At 42.7% G+C, this 25,647-nt stretch overlaps 1 protein-coding gene across 5 annotated transcripts in view; it reads right to left on the reverse strand.

Moving 5' to 3' along the window:
* Kcnk2 (potassium two pore domain channel subfamily K member 2) overlaps window positions 1-25,647 on the reverse strand; it is a 193,815-nt gene that overhangs the window by 79,993 nt on the left and 88,175 nt on the right. For 4 of the 5 annotated variants that reach the window (XM_052737982.1, XM_052737983.1, XM_052737984.1 and 1 more), the window contains exon 3: window positions 11,601-11,718. The exons of the other annotated variant lie outside the window; for it this stretch is intronic. In XM_052737982.1, the coding sequence (XP_052593942.1) occupies window positions 11,601-11,718 (118 nt within the window). The remainder of the gene's footprint in view (window positions 1-11,600; window positions 11,719-25,647) is intronic. 5 annotated transcript variants of the gene reach the window in all.

Below are 25,647 nucleotides of genomic sequence, written 5' to 3' on the forward strand. Positions count from 1 at the left end.
AGTGTGGCTTTTTGTATCTTGGAAACTCACATTGAAAAAATTAAGTCATTGTTTTATTTTCTAATTGAAAGACTACTAGTCATTCTAGGACAGATACGTCAACCAGATCAAGTTTACACAACATCCCTAAAGACTGTGTACGGCTTGTTACTTGTCCCACGTCTTTGACATAAAAAGAAGCAATTTAAAGGAAGAAGGGTGTGTCCTGGCTTATGGTTTAAAGGGACACACTCCATCACGGCAGGGAACCAGAGCAGCAGGAGAAGGAGGCTGGGCAGCAGAAGACAGCTGCTGATCTCACTGCAGCTTCCTTCAGGAAGAGCAAACAGGAAGTGGGTACCAGCTACTAAGCCTTGTTCTCAGTAAGGCACTTCCTCCAACAAGGCCCCACCTCCACAACCTTCTCCAACAACACCACCAGCCTGGAACCAACTGCCCAACCACATTAGTCTCTAGGGGACATTTCATATTCAAAGGACAAAAGCCATCATATGATACATCAGTAAGTCAACGGTTATGGAGTGACGGTAACTATGGCAGGCCAACACAGGGAAGTGTTCATGCATTTGTAAACACAAAGAATCAGTTTGGGGGAGGATGGAGGGAGAAAGTACTGGGAAAGACAACTGGAATTTGGGAGGGGTGCATATTTTGGGGATGAGTTAAAAAAAATGTGTTGTACATATTCATAGACTAGTCTGTGCTTCTGCATTAGTTAACATTAGCTAAGTTACTTAAAAAAAATCATGAAAGAAATCTCATAATATTTTAAGTAGATAAACACCCAAAGTCCCAGTGTCCAAAGGTTGGACATGCCCATTTGAGTGACATCATGGTGAGTACACCATTTATTTCTCACTATTTTCCCAGAGCTGTCGCACAAACGACCCCCTCTCTGTACTGACAGAGGCAAACATTTATCTTAGCTGCCTTGATTTATGCTTCTTAGCATTTCTGTGAATTTTAAAAAGCAATTAACACAGCCCATTTTCAAACCTTCACAAATATTTATGAAAGTCAACTAAAAGACTCTGTAAAAAGACAACATGTGATTTATGATCATCGGGCCCAGGAGAGTTTCCCTTTCTATAACTTAACACCTTTTCATACCAGTCTTTTTTTTATGATGATAAGCCTACATAACTCCAAAGAAATATATTGGCTTCTTTTTCTGGCAATTAGATTTCATTTTTTCCCTCTCAAATTCCTATTTTATTTTAAACCCAGAATGTCATGGCTTGATATTGGTAGAACTCTGACTTTCTGAAGCATAACGTTGCTAAGCATGTTTAAAGAATTCAACTCAGAATCTTGGTGTTGGAGAGACAAAACACCTGACACCATGATGTCACTCAAATGGGCATGTCCAACCTTTGGACACTGGGACTTTGGGTGTTTATCTACTTAAAATATTATGAGATTTCTTTCATGATTTTTTTTAACTCAGTTGCATGGTTCCCTAGTGAGAACTATTTATTTACTTACTTATTAATTTATTCATTATTTTGGGGTTTTTTTGTAAGGATGGACTTTATTTTTTTAAAAAAAATTAGGACTACAAATTACAAAGGAAAAGCAGATCACTACACAGAATCTAATGAATACATTTGCCTGTGCATAAAACTTTATCAAAGTCATTCATTTTACAAATTCACCCCACCCATCCATGTTTTTGCTATAATGCTCTCAAGGTTACTATACCTTTATTTCAAATTATATTACATGTTATTCTCTCAAGACAGGCTTTAAATACCAAATTATTGGCTTCTAAGAATGGCACCTTCCAAAACGGGCAATTTCCACTCAGTCTCTGGTGGTATTATTCTATTTTCTTTTCATTATTTTGGTTTTATTGAGATTGGCTAGCATGGAACTTGCTATGTACACAATGCATATGGCAATCCTGAATGCCCCAGCTTCCTGAGCACTGAGATTAAAGAAATGTGTCATTATGCCAGGCCTACCCTAGTGGATTTATCTTACAAGAAATTATCATAGCGACCGGAGCTGTCACCAAATATTTGGATCTTCTGGCACACAGTACATTCTTGAACTTATCTACGCCAGTGTTCTGCCAGTGAAAATAACATGTGTGCACATGTGAAGCCTAGTAGCCAGAGTGTAGGGAGACAGCAGAAGGATCTGGAGGTGAAGAACGTGATTTGCAAAGGTCTCAAGTGTGGCGAGAAGAGGCCTCCTGCCTACACATCCTGGACCCACACTGTGAAGCAGCAATGCACTTTTATTACGAAAAGTCACCAGATTGGCCCTGGAAGTAACTTAGCTAATGTTAACTAATGCAGAAGCACAGACTAGTCTATGAATATGTACAACACATTCTTTGGTTGTTGTTACTTAGAAGCTCACGTTTCCAACTTTCTGTGGAATCAAATAATGTTAAAGTATAGATTCATTAAGTTGCCCATCTAAGTTTCCACTTAAAACATTTCCTCTTTAGGAATGGCTGTATGGAGAGATGGCTCAGCAGTTAAGAGCACTTACTGCTCTTGCAGAAGAACTGCAAGATTCCCAGCATCCACAGAGTAGCTCATAATCATCTGTAATTCCAGTTCCAGGGCACCTGCCACCCTCTTCTGGCCTCTATGGTCACTGCATGCACATCACACAAACATACATGCAAGCAAAGCACTCACACACGTAACTATTTTTAAACACCCGCTCTTTGTATAGTACCTACTTAATTGATTACAACTTATTTCCTGACTTTCACAGCACTGTGAGTTATAACCAATACCTGTTGACTTAGGTCTCCATCCATGTAACCCTTCTAAAGACCTCTGTAATTTCTTGAACCATAGAGGTGTCCAGAAGAATCTGTGATTCTATTAGATGACTTTGGCCAGCATGGTGGCTAGTTTTAACTGTCAACTTGACATAGTCTAGGATGACCTTGGAGGAGGGCCTTTGAGAAGGTTTGTGGGGAATTATCTTGATTATAGCCATTAAATTGGGAAAACACACCCTGAATGTAAATGGCACCATTTTATGGACTGGGCCCTGGACAAGATGTAAAGGAGAACTCTGTTGAGCACTAGCAGGCAGACACACATTCTTCACTTAGCTCTTGACTGGATGTGATGTAATGTGGCCAACTGCCTCAGCTTCCACCACAGCTCCCCATCATGGATGGACAGGAAACTCTAGGAGCCATCTCTCCCATCCTCTAGGAAGGTGGTAGGAACCAGAAACAGGCACGACCAATGCATATCTAAGGACGCCACTGTAGAAATCCCCGAAACACGTGGGTGAGGAGGGCTCAGGAAGCTTCAGGTGGCTTCCACTTCCGCATATGCCTGGAAGATGTGACTCCACACAGGACATGGAGGCTTCAGGCCTCTTCTCAAACAGCTTGCCCTGGGTATATCTGAATGCAGATGTTATCTTTTATACTGCCCTTTATGACAAGCTGAAAAATATAAATTGTTTCCCTGAGTTAGTGAGAAGCTCCAGATCAAACCCAGGGAAGGGCCTGAGTTAGAGCCATCAGTATAGGAGTCTGGACTCCAACGGGGACAATTGTGGGTCTGAGTCCTTCACCTGCAGATTCTGATGCTAACTCAGGTAAAGGGCATCAGAACTAGACTGAATTGGTGTCTGCTGGAGATTGCTTAGTATGGGGGAGGAGTGAATGTGTGGTGTCAGGGTGAGAGCTCAGGGGAGAGAGTTTGTTGTTTTCCTTTATACCCTTCTGTCCTTCGTCCTACCTTGCTGCTAGCCTTTAGCAATTTCTCTCTCTCTCTCTCTCTCTCTCTCTCTCTCTCTCTCTCTCTCTCTCTCTCTCTCTCATTCTCTCTCTCTCTCTCTCTCTCTCTCTCTCTCTCTCTCTCTCTCTCTCTCTCTCTCTCTCTGTGTACAATGTATGCATGGTGTGCATATTTGATCATGTGGATGCAGACACATGTATGCAGAGGCATGTGCATAGAGGTCAAAGGACAATCTCAGGCCTCAGTTCTTGCCTTCCACATTGTTTGAGACAATGTGGGTCTCTGTTTTTAGTTTTTCATTTGTTGTTTTTTGTTTTTGCTGGGTACATCAGGCTGGGAACTCCCCTGCCTCTGCCTCCCATCCCCCATAGGAGGATTAGAGCTACAGATGACTACTAATGCTGAGTGTAGTTTTTTGTGGGTTCAAAGGACTTGAACTTGGGTCCTCAGGCTCCCATGACAGCACTTTTACCCCTGAGCCATCTCTGGAGCCTGGCAATTGTTTTCCTTGTTAGCATCTTCAGACAGTGTGATAGATGCATCCACCAACCCTGGACACTCTTGTTTTTTATTTCAAAGGAATATTGGAAGTGAGAGTAACTTAGAGCCAGGAGGTAAAGGGCATTTCTGATGACCTGAGCTTTCAACTGTTCTCACTGGCAGTATTTCTCCCGATCGTGGTTTAGAACCAAGAGCTCCCTGAAATTCCCGTCCTCCTACAATGAGTCCAAGCTGCTGCACATAAGCCACAAAGGCTAAGCATGAGCGTCACCTGGCAGGAGTTCCTCTGTCAACATCAGGCTATGATTTAAGAATGACACAACCACGCTAGCTTTCTGAGAGTCAGACTGCACTATTCTAAAAACCTCAAGAAAAAACAACAAGTAAAAAGATGGATGGAAGCAAAGGTGTAGCATAATTACCAGCTGAAAGTAGAGAAGCCTGACCAGACATTACCCCAGACCTTCCTTATTAAATGAGACACTTGCGAGACCAGTGTTCTAAGTGTCCGGTCCTGCTTTAATCACACTCAGAGCCAAGCCCGGCTATATGCTATACAATTTAACCCCAGGACCAACAGCACTGTGGACCAGAGTGAGGAGGGCAGTGATGAGAAGAAGCAGGTGAGGTGCTAATTCAGGGCATGAAAATATATTACTTATAACTTAGGAGGTATTTTTTTCCTTTTTTGGCTTATTTATTTTATTTTATATGTATGAATGTTTTCCATGAATATGTGTGTACCTACTGTGTGCATGCCTGGTGCTCACTAAGGCCAGTGTTGGATCCCCTGGAACTGGAGTTAGAGATGGTTATAAGCCACCATGTTGGTGCTAGGAACTGAACCTTGGTCCTCTGGAAGGGCAGCCAGTGCCTTTAATTGATGAGTCTTCTCTTCAGCCCCTTTCTGGAGCAATTTCAAGGTCAAAGAAGCCAACTGCCATTTCTTTCCGGAAGATTAAAAGTGCATTACTGAAAACTGTTCAAATTATTACAAAACAAGAGAATATGTTTTTGTTCTGATAAGTAACCTTGACACCCAGTGTAGACCTCTCTTCCTACTGTGTACACTGAAACCAGAGCTGGACGAGACCACTCTGCATTCTCCTGTGACTGAAGAAAAAGGCTAATGCTTAGGAAAACTACCTCCCAGAGGGTTCCAAATCCCTTTTCAAGCTGCATGAGGTACTTGGTGTTCCTCTGCAGGCCTCCTCTTGCCTGCATACATATGCAATGAGGACACAGCATGACTAATTAGCTCATCCACTTAGGAGTCTGCAGCACTGGTCACTGGAATCCAGCACAGCTTTGGACTCTGCAAACCAAGCTCTGCCCACTGCGCATCATCTCTGACAGCTGCTGCTGCTGCTTCTCCTTCCTCCTCCTCCTCTTCCTCCGCCTCTTCTTTTTCTTGCTTAAATAATACATAAGCTTGCATGCAGGTTTTGAATATGAAGAACATATGTTAACATCTTGATATGGGTTTTACTTTCATTAATTTAGTGTAGGGAAGAGCCACAGAGTCAAAGACACAAAACCATTTCATTTGTACTTCTGAATTTCAGTAGAACAATACTAGAATTTCAGTTTGTTTTTTTTTTTTTAACAATCATCCTCTTTAATAAGTTTTTTTAAATATAATGAATCCAAGTTAAAAGTCACTTTGCAAAATGACTCATCTTTAAGTTGCCTGGAAGAACCTTAACTTTCATTTAAAATGGACTTTCAGAATCCAGCAGGCGGCTCTCTCAGAGGCTGGTGAAATGCCACAGATACATGCCTGTGCTCAAAGAGTAAATTAGCGCTCACCACTCAGAGCTGCAGGGACCTCATCTCCTGGGGAGGCTTTGTGGCAAATTCTACACCACTGCTTCAGGACCCTTCGTCTCCATGTGCACATAAGACTTCTGTCTTCACCACAGGGAACACAGAATGATGGGAATTTTTCCTCAGAGTTACAAGTTCATATTTGTCCACTCCATGCAGGAGAAGGCAGTCAGCCAAAAGCCAGCACAGGGTTTTACAGTTTCCAACACACACTCGCTTTCCAAAACATGTTTTTCCTCCTCTTTTTCTTTCTTTTTTTTTTAAATCTAGGACTGCTTGGTAAAATTACTCCAAACTTTTCTTTCATTTTCTTCTTTTTTTTTGTCATACTTTTTTCTCATCAGGTGTGATGTCTGATGGGATGCAGGTTTGCAGGAAGCCAGGCATCAATATCATAATATCTTTAGCAATTCCAGCCATGTAAAATTGAAGTGTTATTCTAATTAATTGGTTCAAAACTACAGAAACCATACAAACCATAGGACTCATGCTCAACACTCTGATGGTAGAAGGTGAGTGTTCTCTGTGAAGGGGACGGTGTCTCTAAAAAGGAAAGGTTCTCTGTTCAGACCTAAAGGAATGCCCGGGGTGGTAAAACTAAAGAGGACCTGGACTCATGTTAGCAGAGGAAGCACTTTACTGACCGAGTTATCTCCTCGGCTCCACCCTACTCTTCTGATGACATCTGGCATGTCTCCCCACTCCACAGACATCCTCACCATGACTCTGAGTCCTTCATGCTTTGGCTCCTGCTAATTTGTGACCTCTGCCCCCATGGCTTCCCCTTGCTATCCCTCCTTCTAGACCTCCAGGGTCTGCTCCATGGCTCATCTGAGTTCCTTGAATGTGCCAGACCCCGTCCTACTCAGGATCTGGGCTGTGGCTGTGCCCTCTGACTGAACTCATCTTTCCACTTGTCTTTCCACAGCTGACTTCTTTTCATCCTTCAGGTTTCAGAGGGATGTCGCCCCCTCAGAGTTCCTGCGGCAGGCAGCCTCTTTGGGAAAGCCTCCCACTCCCGGCTCTGGTTTCTCTCCGTTATTGCACATTGGGTCCCTTACAGCATTCCCCGTCTTGTTTACTAATGTCCTGATGATTGGTCACCGGTCCTTTTGACCCCAAGGCAATGACCAGGAAGCAACATAACTGAGCCAGTACAATTAAAGAATAGACAAAATAAAGAAATAAAAGCCGATGGAGGGGCAGGGGTGGGGATAAAGTACTAAAATGAAGCTTCCTAAAATAACACAGCATTTAAAACCTTGGCTATTTTTTAACTCGGTTTTCTGAATAGGATCAGCGCGAGCTCTCGATGAATTACAAGTCTACTGTCTAATACTCACTTCACTTTCGGCATGATCTTCTCCTCATCTGTTAGTCACCAGGACTGCCGGCCTCCCTCATCTCATTCTGCCAACACCCTGTCTCCTCTCTTCCTTCCACACCAACTCCTGCCATCCCAGGCCATGCTCACGTGGCTTCTGTGGGTCACTACCCGAACTTCCTAATCGTTCCATCCACTGAGCTGTTTCCACTTACCCTCTTCTTGAAAGATACATCCCAATGTCACTGTTACCTCCCATTTTACTTTAAAAAAATCAATGTTTTATCTTATTTAATAAGTACAAAACCCCTGACTATCAATTTAGATTGAACTACTTTTCCCTCAACTTCCAGCAGGCAGCATTTCCTGATACCCCCTTCCATGAGCCTCTGGTCTACACAACTGTTTACCTGTCCATCCCCAAACCAGGTCAAGTTCATGCTCTGTCTGGGTTTTGGCTTGCTCCTACCACAGACTGCCCAGGTTTTCCCTCCCACAGGCAGAAACAGCATGTTTTCTTCAAGACACAGCTCCAGTTCACAGTTCACATCCAGCTTGGGTTCATTTGCCTTAAGCTCTGACCCACACTCTCTCCATTCCCACTTCTAACCACATTGTAACCCCAGTTCCATGTCACATTTCATCATGTGACACCTGCAGCTGCTTTTATATGCAAATGGTGTCTCCACAGTAAGACTGTGTCCTTGCTTCTTGCCCAAAGGAGGCAAAAGTGGCAATGATCCAGTCCTGACTGGCACCAAGTCCCAGGAGCCTCAGGATGAGGCTCTCCAACATCAGCAACCATTCCAGATGACCTGCAGGCCCCTGTGGATTTCACCTTCATCTCTTCCCCAGCTCACTGTGTCTGGAATTCTCTCATCCATATGAGTTTGCCTTGAAAACCACTAACTCTTTTTCCAGTCTTGGGACAGTCTTGCCTCTAATAACCAGAGGCAATCATCCTTTGCCCCCTCTTCCCCACCCACTTACCTTAATCTCTTGTAACACACACCAAGGGTTCCCATTAAATGCTCTTAGCATCTACACATGGCACCCTGTGTCTGCCTATTGTGTTTATCTGCCCGCCAACCTCCCTGACTCACTGCTGCGCAAGTCGGGGTCAAAGACTTTGACTCTTATATTTATGTCAGGAGGGAAAGAGTGCACATCATCTATTAAATAAATAAATGCACAAACAAGCAAACTGTTGATGAGATGTGTTGAACAAGCCCAGAATTTAGTATAAAAGCTATCAATTTAGTATCCATAACATCTACAGCTCACACCACCTATATGCCTATTTGTTTTCAACTTGAAGATTCTTGTAAAAGATTTTGTAATTTATGTGTACATGAGTATGTCTGTGTGGTTTTATATGCAGCATATGTGTGCAGGTGCCTGTGGAGTCCAGAAGGCGGCCATGGATCTCCTGAAACCAGTTACAGGAGTTGTGAGGTGCCCAATCTTTGCTGGCCTGCATCCTCTGGCAAAAGAAGCAAGTGTCCTGAGCCACTGAGCCATCTTCCCAGACCCCCCCAAAATTATTTCTTAAGCACCTACTACTATATCTCAGAAATTGGGAGATTCTGGGGGAAAAAAACAAAACAGGCGGAGACAGGCACAGGGGCCGTGGCAGGTTTTTTGTTTATTTTTGTTTGTTTGCTGTTGTTGTTTTGGTTTTTGGGTTGGAAACAAAGTGATGAGTCAGGTCTCTTCAGTGAAAGGGATGTGGAGAGATCCTGGCTGGACCAAAGAAGTCGCAGCTAGAAAGGTGAGCAGCCAAGGCTGGGTTTGCTTTAAAAGCAGAGCCAACTCTGTGGGCTGACGCACTAGAAGGAGGGTCTGGGGTGGAGGGAGAATTATCGGAGACTGCAATGGGTGCAGCTGTGGAGCAGAATTTGGGGAAGGTGGTGGAAGGATCCGATTTTAGAAAGGGTGAGTAATTTGGAAGCAATTCCTTAAATTTGGGTCTTAAAGTTTAATACGGCACTGTGTACAATTAACCTTCCCTTGAACACGGTTCCAATGTATAAGCTGCCTAGCTCATGTTCACATCTTAAACTGATAAAGTGAAATAGAAAAGCTGTGGACATCTGCAGCCCACATGACTCCATGAAGCACCACCGTCACATGACACTCTACAAAAGATACTGCAAGCTACCTGCCCAAACTCTCAAGTTCGAGTTGCAGAAGGACCAGTGCTCTGTGCAGTCTGGTACAGGCCACGTAGTGGGGAAACACATCATGGCCACAAGAGCAGTTGCATTAGCAATGCTGACATGCTTCTAATTGCACAGATTCAAAGTCTGTGCCAATCAAGTGTCATACGGACACATAAAAAAAAAATGAAAACAGTGTTTTTACCCCATTCTAACTCGTAATCTAGTCCAAGGTCAGGGGAAATGGCCTAGTCACAGGAATAAGAAAGGCCCTGGAGTGAAAGATCCCAGAGAGCTGACTCAGAATGACTTGAAGCACCTAAGGCTACAAACTGAGAATGATGAGTTAGAGGTGAGGCTTCCAGGCAGCTCCCTAAGTAGGCCAAATAAGCAGCCACTGCGTTTAATGGCTATAATTTGGGAGTAAAGCTGGTAACAATGGTTTGTTTCTTTTCATGCACTGAAGTATATGTCTGTGAAACTTACTGAATTTGGGGATTCAGAAAAAAACGAGACTGTTCATAAATATACAATGCACACTAAGGGCATATAATGACCGTGTCTCTTGCAAAATAATTTAGTGGCAGTCCCAGGGAGTTGTAATGCGAGCTTCAGAGTTATCCTTGGACAGGAACAAACCATTCTCACTCAGTCTGTGAGTCTCTTTTTTTCTTCTGCCCTTGCTCCCAGACTCTAAGCAGTTTACACAATAAATAGTTATTTCCACAGTAGAAATGGCCAACATGTCTAAGTCTCCAACAGAACCTGTTATTATGGTTAGCAATGAGGGTTGCCATTCCTCCAGATTTTCACAGCCACAACTTTTGACCGCACTGATGGAAATGTCAGCATCAGCCTCACTTCTGGACTTCCTGACAAAGGCGCATCAGCATGGAAAGGTACTCATCTCGGAGGAAAGTGACCCCCAAGGTATAACCTCTACAGTGCAACCGTGCAGCAGGCACCACCCACTCCGGGCAAAGAAAGGATTTCAAGGAAATGTTCATCCACAAACTTTCATGCTGTCTTACCAAGAACTTCAGTATAACATGCTGATGTGAAATTTTCACATGAATTATTATAATTTGCTGATAGCAATAAACAATAAAACTGAAACCTTCACAGTCTCTGACCATCCCATAAGCAGAGATCCTGCCCCATGGGAGACGAACTCACATGTGTCTTATCTCCTTTTGAAATGCATTCATGACTGTGATGAACCCATGTCCTTCTTATTCTCAAAAAATCATGGTTTAAACACACTTCCTTTACTAAGCCAGAAAGCTAGAATGGTGAAGGCGGCCCCCACTATGGGGTACGCACAGAAATCTTCTGGAAAGTTCTGCAGCACTGAAGGTCTGGATGCTAGAGAGAGGGCTTCCGGGTGCGTTCACTCGGCTGTCACAAAAGTGCTCGGCACACATAAAGCAAGCTCAAAAGCAGCATGAATTTCCATTGCAACGACATTTCCAATGTCACGGCAAAAAAGTGAGATTAGCCAAGACATCCAGAGTCCATCCTCCTGTCACAGTTAACACATTATATGTCTATGCTATTGTCAAAATATAACATGTAGACAACCCTGAAATAATCCTAATACAGGAGCAATCAATATAACAACAGGTAACCAGTCAAAAGAAGGTTGAGATTTATAAACTGAGACAGGTAACATCTAATAAACACATCAAGCTTAAGTCAGATTCAAATCCTGTCTATTACGCTGAAGACAAGAGGCCATGGGAAAAACAACTGCTTATACAAAACAAACAAACAAACAAACCATCATCTCAAACCAATCTTGATATAGTACAATATATTATCCCTCATCAAATGTCTCCACCATATTGCTCCCAAGTTTTACAGTATATATTTTAAACTTAACTTTACATTCTGAACTGATGGATAATTCCTTTAAATCAAACTCTTAATTCAAAACTCTATGTATTATAACCTAGTTTTCTACCTCAGACTACTTTGACCAACTATATAAAGGAAATTTGAACAGATGAACGTCAGATCATACACTATACCAAAACAGAAAACAGAAAGCGAGTCGTCTCCTACCTATGGTTGTGATAACAGTACCAGCAAAGAAGAAAGAGCTTCCGAGGTCCCAGTGACTAACTTGATTGGAGCTGTTTCCTAAGGGGATAATCCCTGCATTTATTGCTGCCACTATTTGCTGCAAGTTTAAAAAGAAACTTATCAGTACATGTCAATCATACAGAGGCATCAAACATCTCAACTCCCACCCCAGGTAATGACAAATTACACAAAAGGGATCAACTTTAAGTCTTTGATTTTTCTATATAAAAAGTGTTAAAGGATTGAAACTTTATTCTGAAAATGCAGTATCACTTAAATCATGAAAATTTTACATTTTATAGCAAATGAATGGATTGACATGGAGCGTCTAATAGTGGACATTTATAGCATCTCCATTGGTATGTTCAGTAACATTTGAATCAACACCTAAGTATATCAGTGTTCTCTAGTAAGCAACACGGATTTGTTATATATTTAAATATCAGATTGCATACTACATTTAAATAATGCATAAGCCTTCATTAACATGTTCATGACTTCAGATGTTTAAGGTCATACCCAAGACTGGGCTGTCTATAAGAACTAAAAGCAAATTTCCAAAGATCTAATGAGACACCGAGGTGAGAACAAGAAGACCATGTGACCTGTGAGTAAGTTATGTCCATCTAGTTAGATCTAGATGCCTTGAATTTCTGCAGATTCTAGTAAATTCTTCAAGGAGACTCACCCATGGTCATCATAAGCAGTGCTCATGGGTACCACAGGATCTGAATGCTCCTTGTGTATGCCCCATAAGAGGTAGACTGGAAGACAACAAGACAATCCCCTCTGGAAGTGTAAATGATGGGTGTGGATTACATCAGAAGACAATGTGTAGTCGAAGAGAAGCACTACAATGGCCAGAGCACATGTTTCTGCTGCACTTAGAGAAAGCTTTATCGCTCCACTTTCAGACTTTAGAACTTGGAAGAGTATCCTTTGATGATGAGGAAAAGGTCAAGACAGCAGGGCTTGTTTACAGTGGCATTGTGGTTACCAGCAAAGGGAGAATGAAGCATGCTCTAGAAATGTGAGGGCGCTTGTTCCCCTGGCCACTGGCTGATGGAGAGAGCAAGCAACCAAGACTATGAGTAGGTTTCAAATCTCATTTCACAGCGGCTCACAACGGCAGCCAATCTATAGACTAAAATGACAATACTTGTGTGCAAAGTCAACAGAAGCATATTGCTATTCTTTATTTTACAGGGCATGTTCACTGTAAAAACAAAATTAAGGAAGTAAGGAAAGATGATAAAAAGATAAAAATATTTACCATTCCAGAGCATAGACACAATTACTGTTAACGTAGTAAGGTGAATACTCCTGATAGCCTTTTTCATTATATTTTCTTTGAGATAGGATTTTGCTATGTAGCCCAGGCTGGCCTGACACTTTCAGTCTTTCTGTCTCAGCCTCTCAACCTGTTGTCATTACAGACATGTACCACCACATCTGGTTCAATATATGTTTTATATAGTTAGATTCATAAACTATGTTAAATACTGAATTATCCATTCTTATTTAATTATAATAACTTGCTAATGACCAAAAAAGAACTGTGTATTGACTAATGCTAACTTTTAATAACTTATTTAATAGTGTCCTGACTAGTAATATTATTCCACTTATTTCCATTTGCTATTCACACACTTATCATAGCATATAAACATCATTTATGTGCTGTTATAAAATGTACTGTATTTATAAAATACTCTTTCGTAAATATATTTGTGTATAAATATTCCCCTATTTCTTAACATTTCCTTGGAGACATTGCTAGAAATCAATTAGTCACATTAAAGACTATTAATATTTTATAATACTGGATGGGAAAATAGACATTATCTACCCAGAAAACTCTGTTTACAACTGTCTCCCAACAATAGACAAAGCCTTAGCAATCATTCTAATACTAATACCACTTTATCTTCACTGGACTGATAACAAATGTTCAGATTATATATTCTTTATTGTAAGTAATACTGGATACTAGTGTTTTATATTACGTTTCATGAATGAACAAATGTTCACATGCAAACATGTGCCCAGCATGCAATGAAGCTAGTTCTGAAAAAGTTAACTCTGCTTCTCTGACTCTGTGTTCTTAGTTCCAGATAATGAAGGTTTCCCTTCACTATCCATCTTTTGAAAGGCACTCTGTTGAGCCTGGTGGAGCAGACCTATAATCCTGGCTACTCCAAGGGCTAAGCCAGGAGGGTTGTGGAATTCAAGGCTTGCCTGAGCTACAGAGTGAGTTCAAAGCCAGCCTGGGTAAATTAGCAAGACATTGTCTCAAAACTAAAAGAAAGAAGGCAGAGAAGGAGGGCAGGGAGGGAGGGAGACAGCGAGGGCTGTAGCTTGGTAACACAGCACTTATGAGGCATACACTAAGCCTGGGTTCTAGCCCCAGCAGCAAGCACAGGCAAAATTAAAAATAAAAATCATGCTCTGTGTAGTTCTATGCAAATTTTGCTTCCACAGATCCAGCATACTTTAAATGCTAGCCAGGCACAGTGATGCACATCTGTAACTCCAAGCAGAAGCAGGAGGATTGCGAACTCAAGGCTAGGCTATATAGAAAGACCTCTGTGCATAGTCGCTCTCTCTCCCTCTCTCTCTCTCTTTCTCTCTCTCTCTCCCACCTTCCCTCCCTCCCTCTCCCTTCTCTCCTCTCCCTCTCTCTCTTTTGCACAGAATCTCAGCACACACAAACCAAACATTTGCATATTTAAAATACATGAAATCTATAAAAAGGAAAATGAACAGCCCCATAGCAGTCTAAACTTCCTACCAAGGCCACAGCTTAAATCTACTTCATCCCAGGCAACACAGCTGGGATGTTGTTCCATATGCCATACAGACCTATATGACTACTTTTAAAGAATTTACTTTTTTTCTGTTTTAAATTAAAATTTATTTACTAATGTTGAATACACAAAAGTATATTTCTCATCTTTTGAGTTTTCAGTGCTTGGAAGTTTTAGTCTTAGAACCATTTTATAGCCTCACCACTCACTGAAGAAATCAATGTTTTTATTTTGTATGTTTAAATTATAAATATTGATGTTTACTGAAATATGTAGTGAGAAGTGAGGCAGCTTTACAATTTTATAAATATTTTTAACGCCTGGCCTAATAAAGGACAGATGTATTCTAGTACACACTTTTGCGGTCAATCTGCTGGGACAACTCATCCCATAATCTCCAGGAAACCTTAGTGCACACGAATAAAGCAGAGCATAAAAGACAAAAGCACCTTCACGATACTGAGAAAACTGCTTTGGGGACTGGAGAGATGGCCCAGCGGTTAAGAGGATGTAAGTCTCTTGCAGAGGACCTGGGTTTGGTTTGAGCCACATAGGGTGGATTGCTCACAACTTCCTGTTACTTCTGTCCAGGGGATCCAGCACCCACTTCTGGCCTCCTCAGACACCTACACTCACATGCACATACCCACACAAGACATACAATCAAATAAATCCTTAAAAAATGAACAAGAAGCTTCTGGGGACCAAGTTGGAGGACCATTGCTTGAACTCAGTATTTCTTTGTTTGTTCAAATTTGTTTTCTATCTGGTGAAAAGCTTGCTTCTATATTATAGCCTTTTATCTCATGTTTTTCCATAGCCATGCTTTATTGCTTTTCATCTTTTCATCAGAATTTCCACAGCAAGGCTGAATAAGAACAATGAAAGCAGTGTTTTTCTCACCTAAAATTCTCAACAAATAGAGTATTGTGTCATTAAATGTATTGAATATTGGTAAGCAAATTTCATTTAAATATTTTATGAGAGCAGGTTAAAAAACTTAAATAAAACTTTAAAGAATTTTTTTTGGTAAACAAGGCCTGGAGAGATGACCCAGTGGTTATGAGTATTTGCTACTCTTCCCGAAGATACTGGTTCAGTTCCCAGCACCCAGGTCCAGTGGCTCCCGACTGCCTGTAACTCCAGTTCCAGGCCAGCTGATGCCTTCTTCTGGACTTCACAGGCACCTGCACTCACATATGCACACACCCAAAAAGTAAAAATAAGAGAAAACTTTTTGTAAACAAATCTTAACAGCAGACATAAAGCTCCTGCTGATCAAGTCAATTAATGTCACAAATGTGCCTGTCCCAGGACATTTCAGGCATATCTCTCGGCCACTACAAATGGGGTAAAACATAGGTGACCATGCTCTGCACCAACCCTGGGAGTCGGTTTCAGAATCTGAACCCATGGTGACAACTGGCACTTGTCACAGATCCTCCTCTGGGGATACCATTTCCTCCTCGGCTGAGCTAAACAGGTCTTTGAAAATGTTTCAGACATGAATAACAACAGAAGGTGTGTATAAGTAAAGAGATGTGAGTCCAATTAAACACAAATCAAACAAAAAGTTGTTACTTCCTATGCCCTTGATTCATAGGCCATATGGCTTCAAAATACCAAGACACTAAATTGAAGAGATGGCTCAGTGGTTAAGGGCACTGGCTGCTCTTCCAGAGGACCTGGTTTCAATTCCCAGCACCCACACAATGTCTCACAACAATCTGTAATTCCAGCCCCAGTGTACCCAATACCCTCTTCTGGCCTCCCCCAGCACTGGGCACACATGTGGTACACAGATAAACATGAAAACAAATACCCAAACACAAAAAATACAATAATTTTTAAAACATCAAGGCATCATAGAAATGAACAGATTGTTGCTACTACTGTTGTTTTGTGACAGGTCTCTTTAGCCCTGAGGGCATTCCCTATGTAGGCGAGACTGGCCTTGAATCTTTGATTCTCCCACCTCCCCACCCCCACCCCACCCCCAAGTTCTGGGATTATAGTACAGTGGCATTTCAGGATGTCCCAGCTCCTAGCAGGTTACTCAGGAAGGAAAAACTTCACTGTTATTTACCATGGGGGCCACACTGATTCCTGAGCTCACAGCACTGTAGGCACAGGCACAGGATCTGTGTGCCCCGCACCCTCACCTCCCCCCCAAAAAAACACTTCCAGTGAGAACTCAGGAAAGAAGATTTAAAAAAAATACAGCTGCGACCAAGTTATATTTTTTATATTTTACAGACATTTCTTCAACATGTCCTTTTATTCAGAGAACAATTGTCAGTTTGTCATGCAAATCAACGAGGAAGCATCAGCCACATAAACACACACAAGACAACAGAGGTGAGGAAGGCCAAGAGACTTTAGACTTCACCAGGAGACCATGGCAAGCCAATCCCTGCAGTGGTTGACTGAGCAGAGGCTCTGGAGCCCACCCTATTATTTCATCTTGTTCTGTTCGGTGCCTATGATGAGGTGAAATGTCAGTCTGACTCTTGGAGGAAGGCCACAGATCATTTAAATTCAAAGAGTCAAAGGCAGAGCTATAGCCAGCAGCATGTGTGTGTGTGTGTGTGTGTGTGTGTGTGTGTGTGTGTGTGTGTGTGTGTGTGTGTGTGTGTGTAGTGGGGGGACTGTAACTAGGCACCACAGGGCTGTGATCTGAAGTAGAGGCTCATGAGCAAACTAAAAACCCAGCAGATGAGTTTGCCAGGAAGACTTCCCCACAGCTCTGTAAACGTACTCTACTTGAGGGCTACAAGCCTCTTGGCCAACAGCCCCAGGAGGCTGGTGCCCTCTCGGAGGCACCAACGCAAATCTCTGGGCCTGTGACTACATTGTCAGCTTAGGTCAAAAGGTCCTCAATAAATACCTTCAGAAGAGCTCTCTAGTTGTGCATGGATGTGACTAAAGTGATAGGATTGCTTGGTGGATGACAAAAATTCCCTTTTCAGGTGCTGGAGTGATGGCTCAGTAGTTAAAGAGCTTATGGAGTGAACATAAGAAGAACAGGAGTTTAGATCCCAGCACTCAGAATAGACAGCTAGGCATGGCAGCAGACTCCCTTAATCTCAGATCTGGGGAGGCAGAAAGATCCCAGGGACTCACTGCCCAGCTGTTCTGCTGAATCAGTGAACTCCAGGTTCACTGAGAGACTCTCTTGCAAAACACTAGATGAACAGTGATCGAGGCCAGACACCAATGTTGACCTCTAGTCTCCACATGCATGCATACACACACATACACACGTGTGCATACATTCACACACACATATGTACACACAAATGAACATATAAGTTAAAAACTCTCACTTTTCTACTAAGACTAAGTCATAGAGAACAAATGACATTACATGGGTAATTTATAAGTGGGCTGAACTGTAAGACGAATTGCTAAACAGTCTTATTAATAAAAAACCCGGAGCCAGATATTGGGGTGAAAACTGAGAGATCTGAGGAATAGGACAAGCCACAGCCAACCTCACCTTACCAACTCCTCAGCCTCCAAAGAAAGACCTACTTCCTGTATACTCACACCTATATGCCTTTCTATCCCTGCAATCTCACTTCCTCGCTCCACCCAGCTACATCAATTCCTGTCTGTCTGTACACACCTGAGACCTCCATGATTACTGCTGGGATTAAAGACGTGTGCCACCATGCCTGGCTCTGTTCCCCGGTGTGGCCTTGAACTCACAGAGATCTGAGTGGATCTCTGCCTCCGAATGCTAGGATTAAAGGCATGTACTACCATTGCCTAACTTCTATGTTTAATATAGTGGCTGGCTTTTTCCTCTGATCTTCAGATAAGCTTTATTGAGGTACACAAAGAAAGTATCGCCACACTGAACTGTCTGGATTAAGATGAAGAGAACATAACATCACACATATCTACCCTAAAACAATTCTGTGCAATGTTAATTAAGAACAGGCTTCCAAGTTTAAGCCCCACAAACAAAACAATGATCATCACCATGAATTTATACTTATATTTGCTACTCAGTTCACAGCCAGAATGGGCACCAAGGAGGATAGGGATGTGGTTCAGCTGGCAGAGCAACTGCCTAGCATGCATGAAGCTCAGGATTCCATCCCTGACACTTCATGAATGGAGTGTGAGGACTGGGGTATGGTGGTGTGCACCTGTTATCACAACGCTCAGGCGGTAGATGCATGAGGATCAGAAATTCAAGGCTAACCTCAACTAGCTGCTATACATGAGATTAACTCAACAAAACAAATAATAAGAAAAAAACTGAGTGTATTCCATGAGGATGAAGTAGAACATTTCACTTAGTTTAAGGAATGACGAGGGTCATAGAGGAGATGACAGGAAAGCTGGGTCTCTGGGCCAATGCTGGCTTTAGAATCAACGTGCCTGAGTTAGACTGTGATGTATCCACGCTTGAGCTGTGAAAAATTAACGGGCAATGCCATCTTCCATATCAGAACTCTGGCTGGCTTTGGCATCAGACATTGCTGAGAGACACATCTCCATTCTGTGCCCACAGGTTGACACATCCTTAGAATCCAGGGGGAACTGGAAGTCAGAAGTGTGTTTCCCCTAGGGCAATGGCAAGCAGAGACTTCCATGTCACGAGTTCCTCAAGTGGCTACTCTTTGAAAAGACCGGAAGAATGTATTGCCTTTAAATTGGTCTTACTATAAATTTAAAAATGAAAGTGCTCCCCAAATCTGGTTATACTTTTCTGTGTTGCGGGTGTGCCCCACTGTGCTTACACATGCTGGGTCAGAGAAGGGCCTGGGGTCCTGCCCCGTCATTTTTCGCCTCTTTCTCCTGAGACGGGGCCTCTCACTGAACTGGAGCTCACCACTGTTTGGCTAGACCCAGTGATCCTCCCATCTCTGCCCCAAACAGCTCTGCGGTTTCAGGCTGCGTAGCTGGACTCAGCTTTTACATGGGTACTGGTGATCCAAACTCAAGTCCACATGCTCGCTCAACAAGGGTTCTTACCCACTGGCCATTTCCCCAATTTCACCTTTTCTTCCAACATAGATTCTCATATCCCTCAGAACAATACAGAATGTCCTGAATGCTTCCTACAAATTCCTCCTGTAAGCATCATAACTAGTATTTCACTTAAATAGAACAACACCTAAAATCTTAAAAGCAGGCCTGTATTAATATTTTAAACATTTTAAAAGACTTTTTTTTTAAGTTTTATTTATATATATGTGTGCTTGTGTAAGTCTATGTAGGCCATTTGTGTGCTGGTGCCCACAGAGGCCAGAAGAAAGTGTTGGATTTCCTGAAACTGGAATCACAGGCAGTTGTGAGCCACCTAATGTGGGTGCTGAGAACCCAGGGCCTCTGCAAGAGCTGTAAGCACACTTAACCACTGAGCCATCTCTCCAACCCCGATTTGGGCCTCTTTAATGAAAACGTCTGTACCCTAGTTGTTTGTTAGTAAGACGGTAACTATTTCTTAGGTTGCCTCAATGATGCACAGAGAATAGGTTCAACAGAAACTTCTCTTAACTGAGAATTCAGGAATGGTCTCTTTGCTCCTTTTTAAAAAGGATAGTATTTCTAATAAATTGCTAACAATGGTAAAGTCATTTATACTGGCAAGTGCATGGTTATACATTTCCTTGAACACAAGCATTCTGCTACCAGATTTCTGTGATGCATGATGATAGGATTTTATCTGCAGCCAGCTGCTCTTAGGGAAACCATTTCTACCTTAGAGGTTAAAAAAAGGAATCAAGTTACACACTTAGAGTTCCACATCTGACCACTTCAGCCACATGAGCAAGACTCCATTGCAAACCTTGAAGGAAACCAAAATAATGACACCTGCATTGTCCATGACTTAGCGAGAAGGTAACAGTGGGTGTCACTGTGATTTTTCTTAGTTGCAGCATAAAAATAATCACAATTCCTCAGCGCCACACAGTCACATGGAGATGCTACAGTCGGAGGCTGCAGGCTTAAGCACTGAGTCCTTCACCTCTGGCTACAAGTCAACATAATGATAGCCTGATTCTAGATGATTTTGAAGTTTTTCATTAAAGAAGTTATTTCATACAACATATTTTGATCATATTCTCTCTCCTTTTCTGATTCCCCTCAGATCTTCCCCGACTCCCTTAAAAAAGGAAAAGAAAAACAAAACAAAACAAAAAAACCCCAATAAGACAAAAAGAAAATAATAAAGCAAGATGAAACAAAAACCACACAAAAAAACAACAGAGCAAAATGGAGTCTGTTTGTGTTGGTGGCTATCACTGGGCATGGGGCCTGCCTTGGAGAGTGATTTATGTACCCAGTGACATGCCATTGGAGAAAGTGGTTTTCCCTCTCCCAGCAGGTTATCAATTGCAAATAACTTCTTGATTAGGGGTGTGGCCTCATGCCTTCCCGTCTGCCTTCCCCATGCTGGCACTGTGTCTGTTTTGAACCTGGGAAGGCCTTGTGCATGATGTCACAGTCTGAGTTCTGGTGTGCCTGGAAGACACTATTTCCTTGGAGTCATCCTCCACCCCTGGCTCTTCCCCTGTTTCTGCCTCCTCTTCCTCAAAGACCTCTGAGCCTTGAGGGGAGGTTGGTAAAGCCATCTCACTTAGGGCTGAGTGCTCCCAAGTCTCTAACCTCTGCACACTGTCCAGTTGCCGGTCTCTGTGTGAGTTACTATTATCAAAAAGGGAATGACTTTGAAAGGCCCTGCATCACAAGAGAGTATCTCAGGATGGGCCTTGCTCTTGCAGGCTTGGACTCCCATAGCTCTGGTGGGCCCTGGGAAACCCTGAATGGCACGTCTGAATCATTGAAGAACTGCTTCATTGGATTATCCACTTCCTAAATTTGCTAAATGGACTTGTCTAGAATGTTATTTATAGATCTCAGTGATGGAGGAAGTGCCTCCTCCAATGTCAGTGGCAATCTCCATCACAGCAGTTACTTCTCTGGCCGTTACACACAGATCAGAGTGAGATTCCTCCAGTGGGCAGCAGTATATGGCTTTATGTCACTTTACAGAACTCAGATGGAATAGAAAGGTGGGGAAAACGACGGAGACAGGAATGGAAGGGAGCCCCTCGCCCCTTGACAGATGAGCAGCAAGAACTCCAGAGCAGTCGACAAGGCTCAAAGCCCTTCTCCCTTCCCAGATTAAAACCTGCAATCTCTAGGACTCTCACCGGAATCCCCTGTGCATCCCTAGTGGGTACCAGTTTTACTTTATCCGATAACAATCCCACCCAAGGCATCTCAGAGCCATGTGGTAATCTCAACTCATCAAAAGACAGACATGTGGAGAAAGAGAGGGTTCTTAGAAGTAAGAACCTTTGAGATGTAAACATTAACACAATCTGCAACTCTCCCTTGGGGAGAGTCCACACCCATGCCTGAGCATGTCCAACCTTCCCTGCGTGTCCCTTCCTGTTAACTGTCATGCTTAAAATTTATATCAAATACCTTCTTTAAGATGTATTTTTTATGAGTATGAGTCTTTTTGCCTGTCTATATTCAAGTGTATTATATGTAGCTCTGGTGCCCACGGGGACCAGAAGAGGACCTCCTAGAATTAGAATTAGGAGAGGTTGTAAGCCACCATAGGTGGGTGCTGAACACTAAACCTGGGTCCTCTGCAAAAGGAGCAAGTGATCTTAACTACTGAGCCATCTCTCAGCCCCACATATCAAAATGTCTTTAATAGTCCCCATCATCTCTTCCTCACACTGACTCATCCTGATTCCTCTATGCGTGAAAGCCAAAGATCAGGTTTTACTAGCACAGAGGTCCATAAAGAGTGAGGGAACTCCTGGTGGAGCCAAGGCTCCATCCCATTGCCGCTGGCAAAGCCACACCCACCACACCACTGAGAATCAGCTCAGGAGCCAGACCTATATTCCCCTTTTGTCCTTTCATGATAGTCTGATACTTCATGGAAAGCATGGTGTCCCTGAGTGGGGTGATCTTGACAGCACCCAAGTCCTGAGCACCCTGAAGATCCATCGGGGAGCAGACAGTCACTTGACACCACATGGCACCAGCAACATGCTCTTTAAAAATAGCTTAGCTGTGAACTGAAGGTCCCAGAAATAAAGCTACATCTGTGCAAAAGATTCTGACTAGTGGATTAGAGTTCTGGACCATGAACAGTTGGAATGTTGCAGGTCTAGAGTCAAGTTATCTTGGGCTGCCTTTGGTCCCCCCCACCCCGCTTTTTTTTCAAGACAGGGTTTCTCTGTGTACTTTTGGTGCCTGTCCTGGATCTTGCTCTGTAGACCAGGCTGGCCTCGAACTCACAGAGAACCGCCTGGCTCTGCCTCCCGAGTGCTGGGATTAAAGGTGTGCGCCACTGCCCGGTGCCTTTGGTCCCTTTAACTGCCATTCATTGCTGACCCCTATGTCTGATCCCACAACATTTCTGATCAACAGCCTATGAATATTCATTTATCAGAGCTCTAGCTCCCTCCCACCAACCCAAAAGCTAAAAACCCTCAGACAATACCAGAGACCTCAAACATTAGATCTCCCTGCTTTGTTTTAAACTGCCTACCTGGTGGTCCCATGACTGTCCTTTGTTCTTTAACTATTCAAAAAATCATGAAACCACTTCCACTTTAGAATATGTTATCTGAGGAACCTGAACTCGGTCCCTGTCAGTGATCACGCATATATGATTCTAGAATAAGCTCTCTCTCATTCCCTTTGAGGTGAGAGCTGAGCTTTGCATTGATACAACAATAACTGGGTTGAAAGATATAAAATATAACACCTGAAAATTTGTGGCATGCAAGATGGCAACTTAATACTGGCATGCCAAAGAACAAAACAGTGTTTCAAGACAGAGTGTAGTAATGTAATACTTTTCACTGCAGTGTGATGCCCATTACTGCAGAATTAACACTAATTCAAGTTAAATCTCATATCACTAGGAAAGCTATCTTCTGAAAATTCTGATGGACCACTGAATTCTGGTTGAAAATTCAAATTGTGTCCAATTTTTGCACATATCTGATAAACCTTGATACATTAGACATTTAAGACAATTACCTGTCTTAAAACTGTATGTTTATGACTTGACATCAAACATTCCATTCCAATTCATATATATTCTAGCTCCTAATGGTAAAAGTGGGTTTGTAGCTCACCATCTGAAACTTTGCTTTTTAGAGGTTGTATAGCCACGTGGAGCCTAGCACTGGTCTGTCTATCTCACCTCAAGTCCCAGGGGGAGATGAGGTATATACATAGTTTTAAAAAGGAAATAAAAATGCCAGTGTTATGTTCCATAATCAAATACAAAACGTGGTTGATTAAATCATACTCTATTTAGATATTAGAACAATGTGCATTAAGATTTTCCCAGAGCGTATTTTGTAAGAAGGGTAACATAAACAGACTTTTAATTTATTGATCATTATTAGAAACAATTTGAGTTGAAATATATTTCACATTTTGTTTTTAAAAGGGGCTTTTCAGGAAGAAATGACCCAAATTTCACCATTGTATATAAAATGTAGCCTAGTTCTTCTAACTGGAGAAGAACAGCCTTTGCTACAGGAAGATTCTGCCCAGCAGACTCAGAAGCTGCACTCAGGCCAGCTCCTCACATCTTCCCCTCTATTTAGGGATTGTGCATTTGCAGGTCAAAACTATTTTTATGCAGGCTAGTGAGGTACGCAGCTTGTGTATTGCTCTCTTTGAAGTGTAAGCTGAGTTGCTATTAGTAGAAACAAAACTTTAAAATCCAAGGCAGAGACAACAGGGCTGGGGGTGGGTGTCATCAAAGGGACAGAAAGGAACAGTTCCGCTGCTGGGGATTCGAGCTGACTTCTCTGGGCATGTGCACTTAAGATTTTTAATGATAGAAACAGTATTGAGTTGACTGGATGCTCAGAAACGGAATGCTGAAAGGAGAGACAACTCCTCATCCCTGAACCAGAATGGTTTTTGCAACCTACACATAGTTGCCTTTTTGCATCTGTAGCCCTTACACATCTCCCTTTGCCTGTTCCCACACAGCGTAAGCATGGTCTCAAGCATTTTAAGGTCTTCAGAGCTACTCTCTTTTTAGAAGTAAAAAAAAAAAAAAAAAAAAGAAGTGATTCTCTCATTTAGAAGTAACGTATATTAGTGTACTACACACACGTGTGTACTTGGTGCCCATAGAGGCCAGAATGGGACATCAGATCCCCTAGAACTGGAGTTAGAGACAGTTGCACATCACCATGCAGAGCTATGAACTGAAGCCAGATCTTCTGGAAGAGCAGCCAGTGGTCTTTGTCTTAACCTCTGAATCCTCTCACCAGCCCCCAGCCCTCTTGTTGAGACAGGATCTCACTATGTAGCTCTGGCTGCCCTGGAACTCACTATATAGACCAGGGTGGCCTCTGCCTTTGGATAGCTGGGATTCTCGGGGTGTGCCATTCCTTTTAATAATGTTGGTATCTCCCAATTAGCTGCAGGAAATATATCTGCACTGGATATATTCAGATACATGTATGCGATTGGTATCTGAGTGCCAGGGGTTGATGGAAAAGATGCTGTATATAAATCAAGGGCTGAACTTGAGCCACTCAACAAAATGAACACAAAGTAACCAGAGAAGATAAAGCAAGAAGATAAAGACTCAGGAGTCTCCGCAAAGCTGAAGGAGCCGGAAGAGCACACATGAAACACAGATGAAGCAGAGGTGCCCAGATGTGTGCTCCCCCACTCTGCCCAGATGCCAGAGCTCTGTGCAGATTAATGATACTTATGGAATATTAAACTTTACCTTCCTTCCAACCCTGTCTGTGTATGTGGTGGGGTTAATCAAGGAAAGCAAAAAGAGGGAGCGAGGAGGAGGCAGAGGAAGGGGATGGAAAACTGAAGAACACACAGAAGGAAAGCAACGGAGGACACTCGAACAGCCAGGAGGAAAGGGTTCTAGAAGAGGGCACAGGGAAGCTGCAGTCATTGCTGCTCTGGGAGATCCCTTCAGAGACACTGCCTGCAGCACAGGATTTGGGCAGGCCGGAGAGCGAAGCTGGGTGACAGCAGGTAAGAACGTATTTTTACAATATTTTGTCTACAGGGTACCACAACAACCAGCATCTATGTTCACATTACAGCTCCAAACTTCTCTCTAAACAAATGAGAAGAAATAAGCTATGCCTGCAATCCCAGTGCATAGTGAATGGAGACAGGAGGATTCTCAGTTCAAGGCCAACATCAGCTACATAGTAAATTCC

The sequence above is a fragment of the Peromyscus californicus genome, unplaced genomic scaffold (genome assembly GCF_007827085.1).
Source record: "Peromyscus californicus insignis strain IS unplaced genomic scaffold, ASM782708v3 Scaffold_14__1_contigs__length_90479793_seg_2, whole genome shotgun sequence".
Classification (NCBI taxonomy): Eukaryota; Metazoa; Chordata; class Mammalia; order Rodentia; family Cricetidae; genus Peromyscus; species Peromyscus californicus.